Source organism: Osmerus eperlanus, chromosome 16 (assembly GCF_963692335.1).
Source record: "Osmerus eperlanus chromosome 16, fOsmEpe2.1, whole genome shotgun sequence".
Lineage (NCBI taxonomy): Eukaryota > Metazoa > Chordata > Actinopteri > Osmeriformes > Osmeridae > Osmerus > Osmerus eperlanus.
The window spans coordinates 2,954,934-2,971,048 of NC_085033.1; the positions used below are offsets into that span (position 1 = coordinate 2,954,934).

Genomic DNA, 16,115 nt, shown 5'->3' on the forward strand with positions numbered 1-16,115 from the left:
TGACCATTATATAGAGAGTTAATGGTTAAAGATGTCACATGATATGGATAACAATAGGATTTTTTGTGTGTGTAACCATTACCTACACTACTAGTACAACTCTGGTCAAATTCTTCTCTTTTTGAAACTTTTTAGGGTTATTTTTCTTTTCAAAGGTCCTAAAAGCTTTACTCTGAAAGATGTTGGTTTGTCATCATCTTCACGAGTCAGTCTCACAAGCCATGATCATTTCCGACGTCTGTCATAACTATCAATGGCCACTAGGTGTCAGTCAAATACACAATCTTTTCCTAGTGCTTCCATGGTAACTAACCTCAACAATATTTTCGGAGGTGTTTTAGGCTGTTTGTCCCTTTGGTGTTTGCAAGCACGGTATTGAGGAATTTAGAGGAACTACTTTTTTCATTTCCCCCCCACGTCACAACTTCTAAACGTCATTCGCATCAACCCTGTCTGTCTAACATGCAGTCCTTACGTTTTTACTGGATGTCCACCAAAAAAAAAAAAAAAAAAAAAGAATAACCATCTGATATTTGTTTCAGTATTTACAGATTTGTGCAACTCGTTCCAACCTTTCTTCAACTAAAAGGGCTTTCCAACTCCTTCCGAATTAGAAGAGCTGGGTGATAACAAAAGTTAACATTGCACCCCTCAAATGAGTGTGCCCCCCCCCCTTTTTGCCCTCCATAATGATAGAGGACGTTTGAGGAAGTGTCCTGCTACCCTAGTGTCCCTGAGCATATGGGTCAAACATCACAAGTCAGAAGGGGGTGCTAATGGAAACCCCTAGAACTACGTGGCTAAAGCTACCTAACGTCGGAAGCCGAGTAGATTTTTGGAGTTGATCGCACACGCTCAAAGCAGACTGTCTAATTAACCCATTAACTGGGACACCAAGTAGGTACTTTTCTCTGCTGGACCGGCGACCCCTCCCCCACCCCTCCTTCCCACTATACCCCCCCCCCCCCCCCCATGCGCCCTTGCGTCCTTTGCCCCCACCTTCCCACGAGTCATACAAGAAGTGTTTGTTCAGTCAAGCCACTCCTGGACCTATTCTCCGACCTCTTAAAGGACAGCCCCTTACATCACACTGCCTTCTGCCACACACAAGGACTCAAGGACTAGAGGTGCCAAGTACATTGCATTTGCGTTTAAATCTCATAACTTTTTGGTCTTTTTTTTTTCTTTTGTTTTCACGGAAAGTCTTGACTGGACTAAAAAATGTGGTATGTTTATGGGTATGGGAGCGTATCAGGAGTAATATTAGGTAGTTTTATGAAGGCCTTCATAAAAATCAGAGTAGGTTTTCAGGGCGTGATGGGGTTCAACCAACGTAATAATGAATGGAACTGGTTTGCACCGACTTGTATGAATGTAGTTTCAATAATTTGATTTTCTTTTAACTTAATTTTCAATTCGTTGTTTATTCACACCTCCTTATTTATATTTATTTACTTGAATTTAAGTTATTTCCATTTAGGGTTGGTATGAAGATTATGAAGTATTCCATAATCGCTTTTCTATCATGAAAGGATTGACAAATTATAGACTGCTGTATATCTTGTATTGTATTTTATTTACAATGGTACTCTATTAAAAGTATATTATAAACATATATATGAAATATATGAAATAATGCCTTTATTGTCCATCCTATATTTTGTGGGAACTGCAATGTTTGGCTCAATCTGTCAAATATTTGGAAGTGAACCTGTGACTTAATTTGTATGGTGTCTGTATAGAAACAAAAAATTATAACTATAATAAAAAAATGAAATGTTGAAAAATATAAACCAGAGTTGGTTTACTTGAAGTCAGACTCTACCTCTCTCCATGGCGACTGGGCATGTTTTCATCCTGTTCTGAGTGAGACCATAACAGTCCTGTCTGTCGCTTTGAGTGAGAGCCTCTGTACTTCATCTCTCGCTCTGTGTTTTGGGGGTGACCTGTGTTGCGTACACTAAAATGTTGCCTAATGTGACAAGCCGTCTACTCTTTGACCAAGACTTCCTCCACAGCCTAACCCTGAAACCTGAAATGTTTGTGTGGTTGACAGTTGTTGACTCTGTTGTTTTTCTGACCTTGTCAAAACGTCTAACCCTAACACCTAATGGTCTAAAGCGATGTTTACAGAATGTTCCGACAAGTCCTTATAGGTTATAGATGTGGAGAAATGCCACATCAAATCCAGTGTCCTGGATAGTAACTTTTCTTCTCCCTATTTCTCCTGCTAACCTCCCTCTCTTCCCTTTGATGGTTGACTGGTAAAGCTGTCAGTTTATCTATGCAAAAGTCCAGGGTCTTGCTCGGACCTCGCAGGGTCCGACCCTACTGTCTAGGCCCAGTAGGGTCTGTCTAGGCCCAGTAGGGTCTGTCCAGGCCCAGTAGGGTCTGTCTAGGCCCAGTAGGGTCTGTCCAGGCCCAGTACGGTCCCATCTGGGCCTGGGACAGAAGGAAGGATCTCCGTATGGGTTTCAGGGCTGAGTCATGACTCGATGTGTGGTTGTCTCCTCTGTGTTGAAATGGTGCTCTGTGTCTAGTCTGGTCCTGGTCTGGTCTTTAAGTTCAACTTGCACGTCAGTGTACTGCTGTTTTCGTTTCCGCTGGTCTGCTTGTTTGTTTCTTTTTTGAGCTTTTCCTTTTTTGTTGACTTTTCCTTTTGCGACCGTTTGAATCCACACCACCTCCTCTACCCGAACACACTCCCACACACACACACACACACACACACACACACACACACACACACACACACACACACACACACACACACTGAGCCCTTCACCCTGATCCCCACACTCACTTCACACACACTCACGTCCCATCTGCACTCAATCCACCCCCACCCCAGTCACCATGGTAAGTTCCTGTTGTCGATTGACTCTCTTGTTTTCTTGCAGTCGCGGAAAGCCAGTGATCAAGGCAAGAGCACTGACAGTAAAACTGACAACATAGGCAGTGGAAGAGCTATACCAATCAAACAGGTGAGTGTCTGTCCACACACACACACCATTCTTAATTTAAATGGTACCAATATACATTGAGTGCCCATACTATATATGTTTGTCTGGGTTCATTAGACAGACATTAAACTCCAGATTAGAAAAGACCCTTTCCTACCACTAGATGGGGATATAATGCAGCACTAGAAGGACATGGAGAATTGATTGGGATTGAGATTGAAAAAATGAACACCACTGAGATAATTTCCTTCCAAGTATTTGTATGACGAGCACTTAAAAGGCAGTTAAGATGCAAGGTTCTTATGATTCACGTCTAATGGAACTTGATGAAATGAAATAATTCACAAAACGTTTGGAAACTGCTCAACATTCCAGTAACTAAAACAGGTCTGTGTAACTTTTCACATGTGTTTTACATTTTTTGTGTATGATATTTAGATAATTTATAACAAGGTACCAAATCCTGTATCAGAGGGAAGGTCACTTTCCCAGGTAGCAACATCGGGAGAATATAGTTGACACAATTCTGTTCACTCCTGATTGTTTAAAGGCCTTTCAACAAGGTCCAACATCCTTGCATCACAACAAGGTCCAACATCCTAGCATCACAACAAGGTCCAACATCCTAGCATCACAACAAGGTCCAACATCCTAGCATCACAACAAGGTCCAACATCCTAGCATCACAACAAGGTCCAACATCCTAGCATCACAACAAGGTCCAACATCCTAGCATCACAACAAGGTCCAACATCCTAGCATCACAACAAGGTCCAACATCCTAGCATCACAACAAGGTCCAACATCCTAGCATCACAACAAGGTCCAACATCCTAGCATCGCCCGTCTAAACCACACATCATGAGAATGGTTCGGGGGTGAATGTCCTTCTGAAAGGGATGATCTGTGGTTCTACATGGCGTCCTTTGGCCAGTTGGGTTGTTAAGGAAACCAAGGCCAAGGGTTCTATCCCTCTCTGCTCCTCTATCCCAGACTACATGTATCAGCCTTCAAACACCACTACATCAAATAACAATATTACATTCAGCCCAGGTCTAATCAAGGTCATGTAACCACCCCCCCCCCCCCCACTCCCCAGAAAAGGTTCTGAGAAAGGTTCACTTAAATCTTTCTTTAACATTCTTAAACCAAGTGATCTGGTGTGTGTTACATGACTGATACATTTCAGTGAAAATATCCGTTTGGAGTAACTGTTGACTTTTAAGGACTATTAAGGAAAGAGAATGATATTGTAAAACCTGTCCCCAATCAAGACCTTTCAAATGGATCCCTGTCAGTTCTAGAGGTGACAATGATGATCAGGGATAGACCCTCATGAGCTGCTTGGTGTCATTGGATTAGACCCTCAGCGACTTAGACCCTTAGAGACAGGTGAGAGGGAGGTCACCCCCCCCCCCCCAAATAAACAAACAAAACATACTTACTTGGAAATCTCTCATTCTTCTAGCCAGCCTTTTCAATAGAGGGGCCATTCTTGAACAAGAGATAAGACCAGCTTTAAGACTTGGGGTAGGAAGGGAGGGGAGCCTGTGTGTGTGTGTGTGTGTGTGTGTGTGTGTGTGTTGGGGTTGGTGGAGGGGGCATTAAAGAGCAGTGGATGACCTGACCAGTCAGATGCACATTCAGGAAGATCAAAGAGCCAATGTGAGCTTAATTACCCACCCATTGGGAAAATTACACACTGCCTGCCCCCCCCCCCCTCCCCACCTTCCAAACCCCCCCCCCCCCCCCACCTCCTCTGTTAAAAATGATAAAGAAGGAACTACAATACACTCACTGCCAAGGGGTGGAAGGAGGGGGGGGGCGGGGGGTGGACTGTCCACACTGGGCTTTTCTTCCTGGCCCTCTGCCCGACCCCCTCCCCTCCACAGAGCCCGACCCCCTCCTTCTGCTCTGCTCTGGGCTGTCACAAAGGCCCGGCCCATCATTCAGCCGCGTTGGCAGGATGCAGCTTATTTTTTTCGAGGAACAGGACAATGGAGGGAAAGCCACTTATCTCCTCTGTGGAGATATGACGATGGTCTGGACGCAGAGTGTACGTCTGAACACCAGCCTGCTTCCTTATGTCACACAGGCTGAACATGGTCATCACGGTTGTGTGTGTGTGTGTGTGTGTGTGTGTGTGTGTGTGTGTGTGTGTGTGTGTGTGTGTGTGTGTGTGTGTGTGTGTGTGTGTGTGTGCATAGCAGAATTCCTCTTGACTTTAAACCGTGTACGCAAAAGCATTTTTTTTCCTTGCTAATTGAACTAATTAGAAGAAGACATATTGCTGCAGCAGTTAACATATGGCCTAAATATATTTAAAATTGGACCAATAATTGGTGCTTATTAGAGTCACTTGCAACATATTTCTTTGAAGCAATTGCAGAGAAAATGTGGATAGCAGCAACAGAGACACTGTAAACCTTTATTCCCCAGTGATGGTATTGATCTCCGTCAAAGCTCTGATGAATTTATGTACGTCCTCTCTGATTGAATTTATAGATTCATGAAGGCTTCAATACGCACTGGAGATGAGAAACATATTTGCTTGTAAAACATGCATTATGCAGTCACCATGGGCCCCGGGACAATATCATTTGCTTTAAGTGATCACAGGGCTGTTAAAAATGTGTTAACAGCTTTTTTATTGACTAAATCATGAACAGTATTTGTACAACAAAAATATTTCACATAAATCCGCTGTTTGCTTGAGTAAAACCCCATGAAAAAATATATAATTATTACTCCGTAATACTGTACTGCAGCTAAACTTACAAATAGCGCAGGGAAAAGCTACTGCAAAGTACTACAATGTTAAGAAGAACATCCATAAATATCTTTATAGGGACTGCTAATCAGTCTTTATTTCAATCACTTGATCAAACAAAGGTGTATCCACCTGTAGGTCCATGTGGACTCCCCAGTTTAAAGGCCAGTGATCAGAGTCCTGCCCCCCCTCTCCTTTACAGGATTAAGATGATTGTCGGCTAACAGCCTGGTGCCCAGGTCACCAAGGGTCAACTCCTGCCTGATGTGTTAATCAGGATTATAGCCCTGCAGGACAGGCCAGGCTAGGAAAACATTTGAAGGTCCCTTTTAACATTCCTGAACAACACACACACATATACTTTGACTGTAATTTACAGCACAAATACAGCCATCCCCCTGGCTTTCACATTCACTATAGCTGGTACCTCATGCAAATTCTCTACATGGACGCACGCACACACACACACTGTTCTCTCTCTCTCTCTCTCTCTCTCTCTCTCTCTCTCTCTCTCTCTCTCTCTCTCTCTCTCTCTCTCTCTCTCTCTCTCTCTCTCTCTCTCTCTCTCTCTCTCTCTCTCTCTCTCTCTCTCTCTCTCTCTCTCTCTCTCTCTAGCTCTGTCTCTCTGTCTCACTCTCATGCTCTCTCTCTCTCTCTCTCTCTCTCTCTGTCTCTCTCTCTCACACACACACACACAGGCCTTGGCTGGAAAAGCACAAACATCCCCCTCTTAATCCCCTAATTAAGCGAGCCCCTCCTCAGTCTTTAGCCCCAGAGAGCCCCCCTCCCCCTCCCAGCGTTTGGCCACCTCCAGCCGAGAACCTGCATTGTTTTCTGTGGATTCCCTAAGCAGATAAGGGAGGTTGTGAAGATCTGAAGTGGCCCCAGAAGATAAGGCAGGACAGAGGAGTGAGCCTGGTTTAGATCACACGCCCTAATCCCAGGATTTAGAAGGTCCTCCAGAGGTCAGCTCGCAATGAGAATGGAGCTCGGAGGGAGGTCTAGCAAATTGGATTGTCACTGCTCACTTTTTGAGTAGAAAGACTCGCGGAGGGGCAAGGCTCTATCAAGCTCTTACTCTGGAATAGGATGGCGCAAGAAGCCATGGACATGAAGTTGGTTGACTGTTTAAGATAAAAATACTGACTATATATGACAGAACCATGCTCCCGCACTTTATGAGAAAAGATCACTTCATCAATGAATCACCAGGAGATGTGGTGTTGCTTATGAGGATACTTATTAGTTGTTAATGATTTACATATTTAGTTATTTATTAGATGCTTCACTCCAAAGCCACATACAGGGGTAGTGAGACAGAAGCTACAATGTCATCTGTACAGTAATCAGGAGAGGAACCTGTTTGGGGTGTGGGACTCCAACCCACAATAGAAATCCAGCATTGCGGAATCTGACTCAGCTTCCTTAGGCTGAGCGGGATTCAAACGACCACGATCCAGGAAGAACAGCGAGATCCCAGCAAGCTACCCAGCGAGATGACGTCCTCACCTCAGGTTGTCCTCCTCTCTCCCTCATCCAGGGCATCCTGCTGAAGCGGAGTGGGAAGTCCCTGAACAAGGAGTGGAAGAAGAAATATGTCACCCTGTGTGACAACGGCCTCCTGACCTACCACCCCAGTCTACATGTGAGTACACCTACCACCCCAGTCTACATGTGAGTACACCTACCACCCCAGTCTACATGTGAGTACACCTACCACCCCAGTCTACATGTGAGTACACCTACCACCCCAGTCTACATGTGAGTACACCTACCACCCCAGTCTACATGTGAGTAGACCTACCACCCCAGTCTACATGTGAGTACACCCACACACATGTCTGGGCTGCGACGGAGACCATGAGTGAGTGTGTGTGCGCATGTGTGTGTGTGTGTGGTGGGTTATAACAAAGTAGTCACCCTGAACGCGGTGACATGCGGATGAAAATACAGCTCTGATGCAGAAAAGCTCTGTTTTGCCTTAGAAGGTCACGAGAGAGAAATATATTTCCCCACAATTGGAGCTTTTGATACAGTCACCCGACAGTGTCCGAGCAATAATATGACATCAGCGCAAAGGGTTTTCTATCTAAGTTAACTTAGACGAGTTAGCCACAGACAAGGTAGCTTCTACTGTATTCAAGTTAGTGAGCTAGCGACTGAGCTAATGAGAACGAGAGGGAGGTGTTGGTGGGGTGTCGTGGTCATCTCCGCCCGCCCCGTGGCGCCCGGCAGTGGCGCTGGGTTAATGGAGACGTGGCGGCGGCTGTGCTGCGCTCCCCTTGCTGCCGTCCCAGCGCCGCGCCGGCTTGTATTTATAATGGCGCTCGCTGCGTGACGGCAGGGCCTGACCGGGCCGGCTCATCCATCTCTGTCACAGCCCCGCTGGGACGCTAATGCCTCTTAAACACTCTGCTGCCGGCGGACAGCTCAGGACCCCCCCCCCTCATCCTCCCACACCTTAATTCTCCCTCTACACCCCTTCATCCTCTTACGCTTGCATTCAAACGCGCAGGCTCGTCTTGCCATGGGTGTCTTGGCTAAAGAAGTCACAGTGAGGGTCTCAATGCCGCACTGACGGTACACCCGTTGGCGTTTGCAGGGCGTGAGCTACACGTCCTCGTGGGAAGCCGGAGGGTTTCTCTCGAGCCGCAAACGGTGACTCGACGTCACTGTCACGGCGTTGTTCGCACAGTAGGCTACAGAGGTTGAGTCTTAGCCGGTTTGGCAGGTTCGTCCGTTGACTAGACACTGAACGCGCTCATTCACCTGCTGCTGCTAACGGTGCAGTGCCGATGTATGTCATTGAGTAGGACGAGCAAGACGTCTGTTCCTCCTCCGGGAGGGTCAGAGCTGTTTCAGGTCACCAGACCAGCCTGGAAATGTTGGCTCCTAGAATGTTCTAAACACCTGAGGGGCAGAGGTGAGACAGGAAAGAGTGACTGCTACATTAGCAGCTACACGCTCGCCACCATCTTGTGCGCCAGAGCAGGGAACAGGAGACGGGAGAGCGCGGGGGAGTCAGACAGGCGAGGGGGGCGAAGAGAGCGAAGGGGGGGTGGGGGGAGAGGGAGAAAGGTAGAGAGAGGATCCCTTTAATTCCACAGTCAGCCAAGCCATCCACACAATCACCTTCTGTTAATTCTATCTGCTACATCAATTAAATTGTTTGTAGAAACTAATTGAATGTGGCTTAATCACACATCTTAATAGCTTTGAACGCTTCGATCTGGCTGTTAATTCCAGCAATAAAATGAAATGAGTGCGCTCACTGGGTAATTAGCGAGGAGGCTTGGGAAGAAATGAGTGCTTTATGGCAGGGTAATAAAAGAGAGAAGCTGGCGAGAAGACCGTCGAGGCCGGGCAGGGAGGAGGTAGAGCACTCCTCCGGCACTTTCTGCTGAGCCCAATGATTTTCACCTTGGCTTACCCCATTTGGGGTGGCCGGCGCTCTAATCCAAATAAAACAGCCAAATTAGAGGAGAAAAGGGAATGAGAGTAAAAAAAGAAATAAAATGGTTGTGCATTCATCAAGCCAAACGCACGTTGTCGTATTTCTGCGTGACGGCGTGGGCACAGGTGATGTGTAATGGTTTCTGGCGCCATCATCTATCTTTAGCTATCAGGGGGTCTTAAGACCTGTCTGTGTAATGGCTGGTGATTAGGGGATGCAAATAATGTGTCGCTCGTAGGCAGGTCATTTGGTCACGTATGTCCAATACGCTGGTTTCACTGCTCTATATACTGTCCATGGAGTGCCTTAGAAAGGTTTCGGTGCATTGTTCGTGTGTGTGTGTTGCAGGACTACATGCAGAACATACACGGGAAGGAGATCGACCTGCTGAGGACCACGGTGAAGGTTCCAGGGAAGCGGCCACCCAGGGCGGTGGCCACCGTGGCCCCCACCGCCAGCCCCAAGACCAACGGGCTCACTAGAGACCGGAGCACCCTGCAGCTGGGCGTAGGAGCCACTGGTGAGAGCTGCTCCCTCGTCTCTACAATGGGGGGGGGGGGGGGACCAGCCAGCCCTGGACTGCTGGGGAGGGGGGGGGGGAGGGGGCGTTCAACCACCAAAGAGCACTGCTCTGCATCTACTACATGATTCACTCTTGATTCATTCCGCAGATGTTTTTATCCATGTGCATTTAGAAAGAGGCATTCACGATTTTCCCGATATTCCCCAAGGTGGGACGTCCCAAGGTAAAACGAGGTGCCATCTGTTCAGGTGGATGTTTGCTTTATGACTGTAACTTCCTGTCAACCGCAGTGGAAACACGATTTGCTTTCTTACCTAGAGAGAAACCTTAAAGAGACCTAACTGAAACTAGATGATCTACGTTCTACAAACTATCTTGAGGATTAGCAAAGCGATTAGAAAAGTCCTCTGATGGTTGGTGTTTAATACGGTCTTCCTTTGATAATCAGCACATTACTGTACATTTTGAAAGTTGGTCCCTATGAGCCAATTATGCCCATTTATGATTTTTCATTAATGCAAATGAGCTGTCTTGCTGTATACTGTACATGCAGTGATGACTTGATGAGTGCTTTTGTGCAGACTATTAGTTTCTCAAATGACTAAACAGGGAATTTTACTTATGGTTGAATTTAAATATCACAATTGCATGTTACTAAAATAAGCCAGAACATTGAATATGCAGTACATTGGTAGGTTTCTGAATTCTGGGTATCTCTATCTCGATCAACCTTACATCATTTGATAAAACCAAGGTTGGAATGTCACAGTTACATCGAGGGCACGTTATGTGTCCAGGCTGTGTCACCTTCCTACTCAGGCAGTGACAGATAAGAAAAAGCATTGCTGCTTATCAGCCTCCCTGGCTGGCTGGCTGTCTGGCTGGTTGACTGGCTGGCTGGCTGGTTGACTGGATGGTTGGCTGACTCGTTGGTTGGTTGGCTGTCTGACCGGTTGACTGGATGGTTGTCTGACTGGTTGGTTGGTTGGCTGACTGCCAGTCCAGCTGAATGACTGGTTGACTGGATGGTTGGCTGACTGGTTGGTTGGCTGGCTGACTGCCAGTCCAGCTGAAAGACTGGCTGGCTGACTGCCAGTCCAGCTGAATGACTGGCTGGCTGACTGGTTGGTTGGCTGACTGACAGTCCAGCTGAATGACTAGCTAGCTGGCTGGCTGAGTGACCATGCAGAGTACTGCTCTGGCAGACTCAGGGAGGCGAGGCTTGTGATTGGATTCAGGGGTCAGGATTAAGAGTAATTAATACTAATTAGCACGGTAATCACCAGAGGGAGTGGGTTTCCTCCATCGGCCACGGAACAACCTCTCAGGCCGCCACTGCTGATTGGTGGAGCGGCGGTAACGAGGTATCAGGGGAGAGCGCTTTGGCGTTCCCGGCTGGACCTGGACCCCGTGTCTCTGGGTCGACCTGGCTTAGTCAGACGGACTGAAGAGGCAGGAGTTTACCAGGGGACGAGGGGGACGGGGTTGTTCCGTCCAACCCAGTAACAATTAACCTTCAACGGGTTAGAGGAGAGCCATCAGACCTGCAGGGGGACAGAGGCATGGAAAGGAGGCCACACCAGGCTTGGGGTTTGGGGGGAGGGGGAGAGACCACAACAACAACAACAACAAAAGGAATTGTCCGTTTCCTAATTGGAGCGACCCTGACGCTCCTCCGCGTCAGCTGCAGTTGCCCGCTGGCGTTGCACGGCCCGCTCACGGAGACAGACACCTTGTGACACTCTGGAGATGTTCAGCCTCCCTTTTATTGTAGCGTCAGGGAACATTACGGGAGAGATTTGCGTTTATCTTCACTTAGGGAAGAGAAAGGTTACAAATCACAAACAGGCCTCTATCCTGTTTGAGGACCCTCTCCTGATTATCCTATCGGGAGTTTGATTTCATTAGACATGCAATTGATGAAGGGAACAAAAGGGTAATTTTTCATTCATGGCGCCTGAATCACAAACCCCGTCTGTGCCTTTCGTAATTCATTCACTCCTTGGATGTGAAGACCTTTATAATCACAGGGGGGACGAGAGATGGAGCGAACGAAGGGAGAAAGAAAGAGAGAGAGAGCGGGGGGGGGAGAGAACGAGAGAGACGGAGAGTAAATGAGTGAACGCGTGTGTCCTGCGAGTGTGCCGCGCGGCGCCCACGTTTAATTCGTTTCCGTCGGTTGCTGAGCGGAACCGTTTTAAATATGACCCCCCCCCCCTCCCCCGTTAACGTTGCATCCCGTCGTGTCACCGGCGACAGATACATCGTATCAAAGTATTAATGGGCCCCATCAGTTTTAATCAATCCTGTGGGTGAGAGAGATCCATTTAGAGAAAGGCGGGGTGGGGGGGGGTACTGCTCTGCCAGTCTGAATCAGCCTCCTGTTCAGTTCTGCACACCACCAGTGGGCCACCAACTCTCTGAACACTGGGATGGAGGATATCTCTGGGCCCAGCACCCCCTGTAAGTGAACCCCCACGTGTAGGGCATGTGTGAGGGATTTGACATCTGTCCATCTGCGCGCGGGTGCGCATTGAAACTGTATTGGCGTGTGCGCGGAGCTTGCGAGTCAAATTCCCACCACGTGGAGGGGGTTTAGGTGTGTGTGAATGTGTGTTCGGAGGTGTGTGTGTGGAGACGGGGGGGGTTATGCATGTAGCAGGGATGGACGGTGATGGCGATAGTGATGGCGGTGAATTACACGGCCCCGGTGTCAGATGATATGTGCTTCTTCCCTCACATTAGCATGAATGCTTCATTATCTCCCTACTTGTACATAATGGCAACAACTCCAGGGAGGGGTCAGGCATCGCCACGGCTCATCAGCCGCCTGACGCCGCGGCACACACAGAAGTGAGAGGCAGGCCTAGGCTGCTCCACGCCACGCTAATCCATCGCCTCTACTTAGCACCCAGGCCACACATGCCCCGCAAAACATACTACACCTTCACTTATCTCATGTATGCTCCTGGATGTTGCATATGGTTCTTTTTCTCGAGGTTTGTATATTGGGCTGTTTGACAAGTTGTTGGTGTCACCATTTGAATTGGAATTGACAGGCATAAAGGATGGAGTGGATGTATTTCGGGGGGGGACTTTGAGCAAGAGATTTATTTTAAGCTTGCTTTTTTGACATTTCTATGGCAATTTCCTCCTTAACGACTTGAGCATTATTGCAATTATGGTAATTGGGGTATGATTGTCTCACCAATGGGTCTGTATTTCACCTCCACCTACAAACGTTTTTTCTCAGACATTACTAGTGGAGAATGAATGGCTGGAGATAGCCTCGGGTGATAGAGGTGAGGTGGACTCTTGAAAAATGAACACAGACATGCTACACTCAGTCTGAGGAAAACCTATAGACATTCAGATGTGAACGGCACATTGTAAACATTTCTGAGAAACCAAGAGTATTGGAACTGCCTAATTCTGGTACACGGACATAGAGTCAGAGTGGTTAGTCAGGCTGTGGGGAGCACTGCTCTTTCTTCTGATGCCACAAGCTGATTATTGCACGGCTATAATTACATTATCCTCCCCTTTATGCAGGAGTGGTCTGTGAAGACTAATTGATAGAGCCATGTTTAATTCATTAATCATTAGCATCGAATTTGACAATTAGAGATGATTGTTGAATTTTAAATATGAATCCAAGCAGGGTTTATGTTTTTTTTTATATTATTATTTTTGTATCTGTGAGGGCCAAGAGTCAAACTTCATAGCAAGTTCATGTTTTTTTCCTGGAAAATCACTGATATATTTAAGTGCAGTGTGTAATACTGTGTGTAATGAATGTATTTTAGATTAAATTTGTCTCAGCAATTATGTTTGCAGTGTTATTGATTGTTAAACTAAACATCAGAAATACATAGTGTCCATTTAAAAACGGTTGAGTCGGTTTAACTTGAGATTTTTTAGTATCAAGTTGCTAGTATTGATCAGGTCATGGCCAACCAATAATAGTCTGCACCAAGTAGTATTAAACATTTGTATTTTTATTCTATGAAGTTCTAAAATCTTGTTCCCTTTTCTCATCATTTATCTCTCACTTTGCTCTCTTTTTCTTTTCTCTTTTTTAAAAGGAGTTTCACTCACTCACCCCCTCACCATTCTCTGCTCTGATTTAGGCAAGCTAATTTAGCCAGCACAGCCCAGCATGGTTCCCTTGCGCTCTCTCCCAGCTCGCGCTGTGATTCTGTTCTCCCCCCTGTGGGACCCTAAGATTAATATTCCCGGGCCCAACAAGATAATTACTGATACTAATTAGACATGATTATGTGAATTTGATACACTTAGTACTCCAGCAAATGAGTAGGACGTATTATCCTAACAAGGGCCTGCGCTGTTTAGTTTGCTTTACACACGGCACACCATCAGAGTTATTGTTACCCCAATCAGAAATGGATATTCTCCGGCTGTTTGTAATTATGAAATAAAAGGCCTTGATGTATGGTGTTAATCAGTCTTAAATACATCCATTGTATCGTACAATGATATAAATCAAGGTTTTTATTTCTTTTACCAAAACAAAATCTTTGGCTTTTAACCTGTCAGATTTGTAGTTTTTTTTCTCTGAGCGAATGAAATTGCATTAGATGCCTGATTAATTATCAGCTATCTACGGTCGTATCTGGGAGAACATACAGATAGTAAATGGTTCTCTTTTAAAGCTGCTCAATAATGCCTCATAAATAGTGTTCCACTCCCAGATGTGATGTACTGTAGCTCCTTCTCTCATTCTTGAAATCCTTGATTTAAGACAATGAAGTTGTAAAAAAAAAAAAAAAAAAGAATGATAACAACATAAAATACTAAAATGTCAAATATCAAGCTAATTTCTTTCTGGCGAGGCAATATTGACTATTTGAAGGTGTTCTCGTCTCCTCGGAGCAGAGTTGTAGCTGTAACTGGGGAGTAGTTTGGTGACGCTGTATGGCGAGAGCAGGAGGGAAGGACCCCACGCGGTGCAGCCTAGCCCATGAATTAGTAAAGAGAACCGGGCATCCGTGGCTCGCCTGATTGGAAGTCGGGGAGAGAGCGCCCGCTGACGCCGGGAGAGATGGATGTGGCAGTCAGAGGGATGAGGCGAGATAATTAGCGTTCCGAGTGTATCTTGTTAATTAAGGGCTAATTAGAGGCAGAGACAGAGGGAGAGGAGATGTGTGTGTGTGTGTTTGTGTGGTGTTCTACACATGTATCACAGAGATGAGCACTCTAGGGTGGAAGGAACATTGTACAACTATACCACCATTACCCCAAACATGTAGCGGGTTACCAAGAATAGAGCTTAGGAATATTCTATTGATATTAATGTATTGTTTTCTTAAAACATTACCTAGACTGCTAGCCAGCTAGCCTACTTGGTTTATTCAGTGCCCTGCTAGTGTTCAGCTAGCGTAGTTGAATCATGTTTAAATCCATTGCCCATGCAATGGTGTCACATGGGTTTCTCTCAACCTGCTTGTGCCTGTGCAACGTGTAAGTCTAGGAAGGTGCACAAGATGATGATGCATAACTTCATTTTAAAATGTATTTTCCTTTCTCTTTTTCTTTCTCTCTCCATCTGTGTCTCTGTCTCTCTCCCTCTCTCTCCCTCTCTCCGTGTCTCTCCCTCCCTCTCTCTCCGTGTCTCTCTCTCCCTCCCTCTCTCTCCGTGTCTCTCTCTCCCTCTCTCTCTGTCCGTGTCTCTCCCTCTCCCTCTCCATGTCTCTCTCCCCCAGGTGCCCCTCACTCCAGCAGCAGCACGTCTCTCCAGTCGGGGGTGTCAGTGGGGGGCGGCCTGGCTGGCTTCGGGGGCAGTAAGGACGGCATGCACCAGCGCTCCTTCTCCGTGTCCAGCGCTGACCAGTGGAACGAGGCCTCCATCAACGCCAGCGCCAGCTCCGGGACCGGTGAGCCGTCCTCTAAAGACCCTGTCCCCCTCTTCTCCTCCATCCTCTCATCTCCTCTTTTTTTTTTTCTTTTTCTTCTCAGTGTCGTTTTCTCCCAAACTTTCCTCCTCCATTTGCAACGTCTCTCCACCCAGGTGGAGCCAGATTGAGTTGCTAAAGTGGAGGTGACAGGCTGCAGCTTGAGGTGGTGTAGCTAACAGAAGAGGAGCAGAGCCCTCTGGAGGGAGGGAGGGGGGGGGGGCAGCAGTGTTGTACAGACCCTCGTCTTGTTCTTCTACAGTTGGTGGGCTGGAACGAAGCTAATTTTCATAATGAGGTCATCAGGGTCGCTGATGGCCCTGACCTTTTCATCTACTGTTGTCTGACTGAGGCTTGAGGACAGCGCTGGGAGATGGAGAAAGGGGGGGGGGGGTTATTTTGCCATCCACACTCTCCTTCGCTCGCTTCAAACACCCCCCTCCCTCCCTCCCCATCACACTGCGCCTTGTCAGCGCACTTGAGTGAAGTAAAA

At 46.8% G+C, this 16,115-nt stretch overlaps 1 protein-coding gene across 4 annotated transcripts in view; it reads left to right on the forward strand.

Moving 5' to 3' along the window:
* The window catches only part of agap3 (ArfGAP with GTPase domain, ankyrin repeat and PH domain 3), a 112,045-nt gene that overhangs the window by 71,462 nt on the left and 24,468 nt on the right, over positions 1 to 16,115 (forward strand). For 3 of the 4 annotated variants that reach the window (XM_062481092.1, XM_062481093.1, XM_062481091.1), the window contains exons 9-12: positions 2,901 to 2,984; positions 7,274 to 7,378; positions 9,536 to 9,707; positions 15,434 to 15,604. In XM_062481092.1, coding sequence (XP_062337076.1) covers positions 2,901 to 2,984; positions 7,274 to 7,378; positions 9,536 to 9,707; positions 15,434 to 15,604 — 532 coding nt within the window. Of the gene's footprint in view, positions 1 to 551; positions 1,844 to 2,900; positions 2,985 to 7,273; positions 7,379 to 9,535; positions 9,708 to 15,433; positions 15,605 to 16,115 lie in introns of those variants that run through there. The other variant, XM_062481095.1, reaches the window with a different exon arrangement.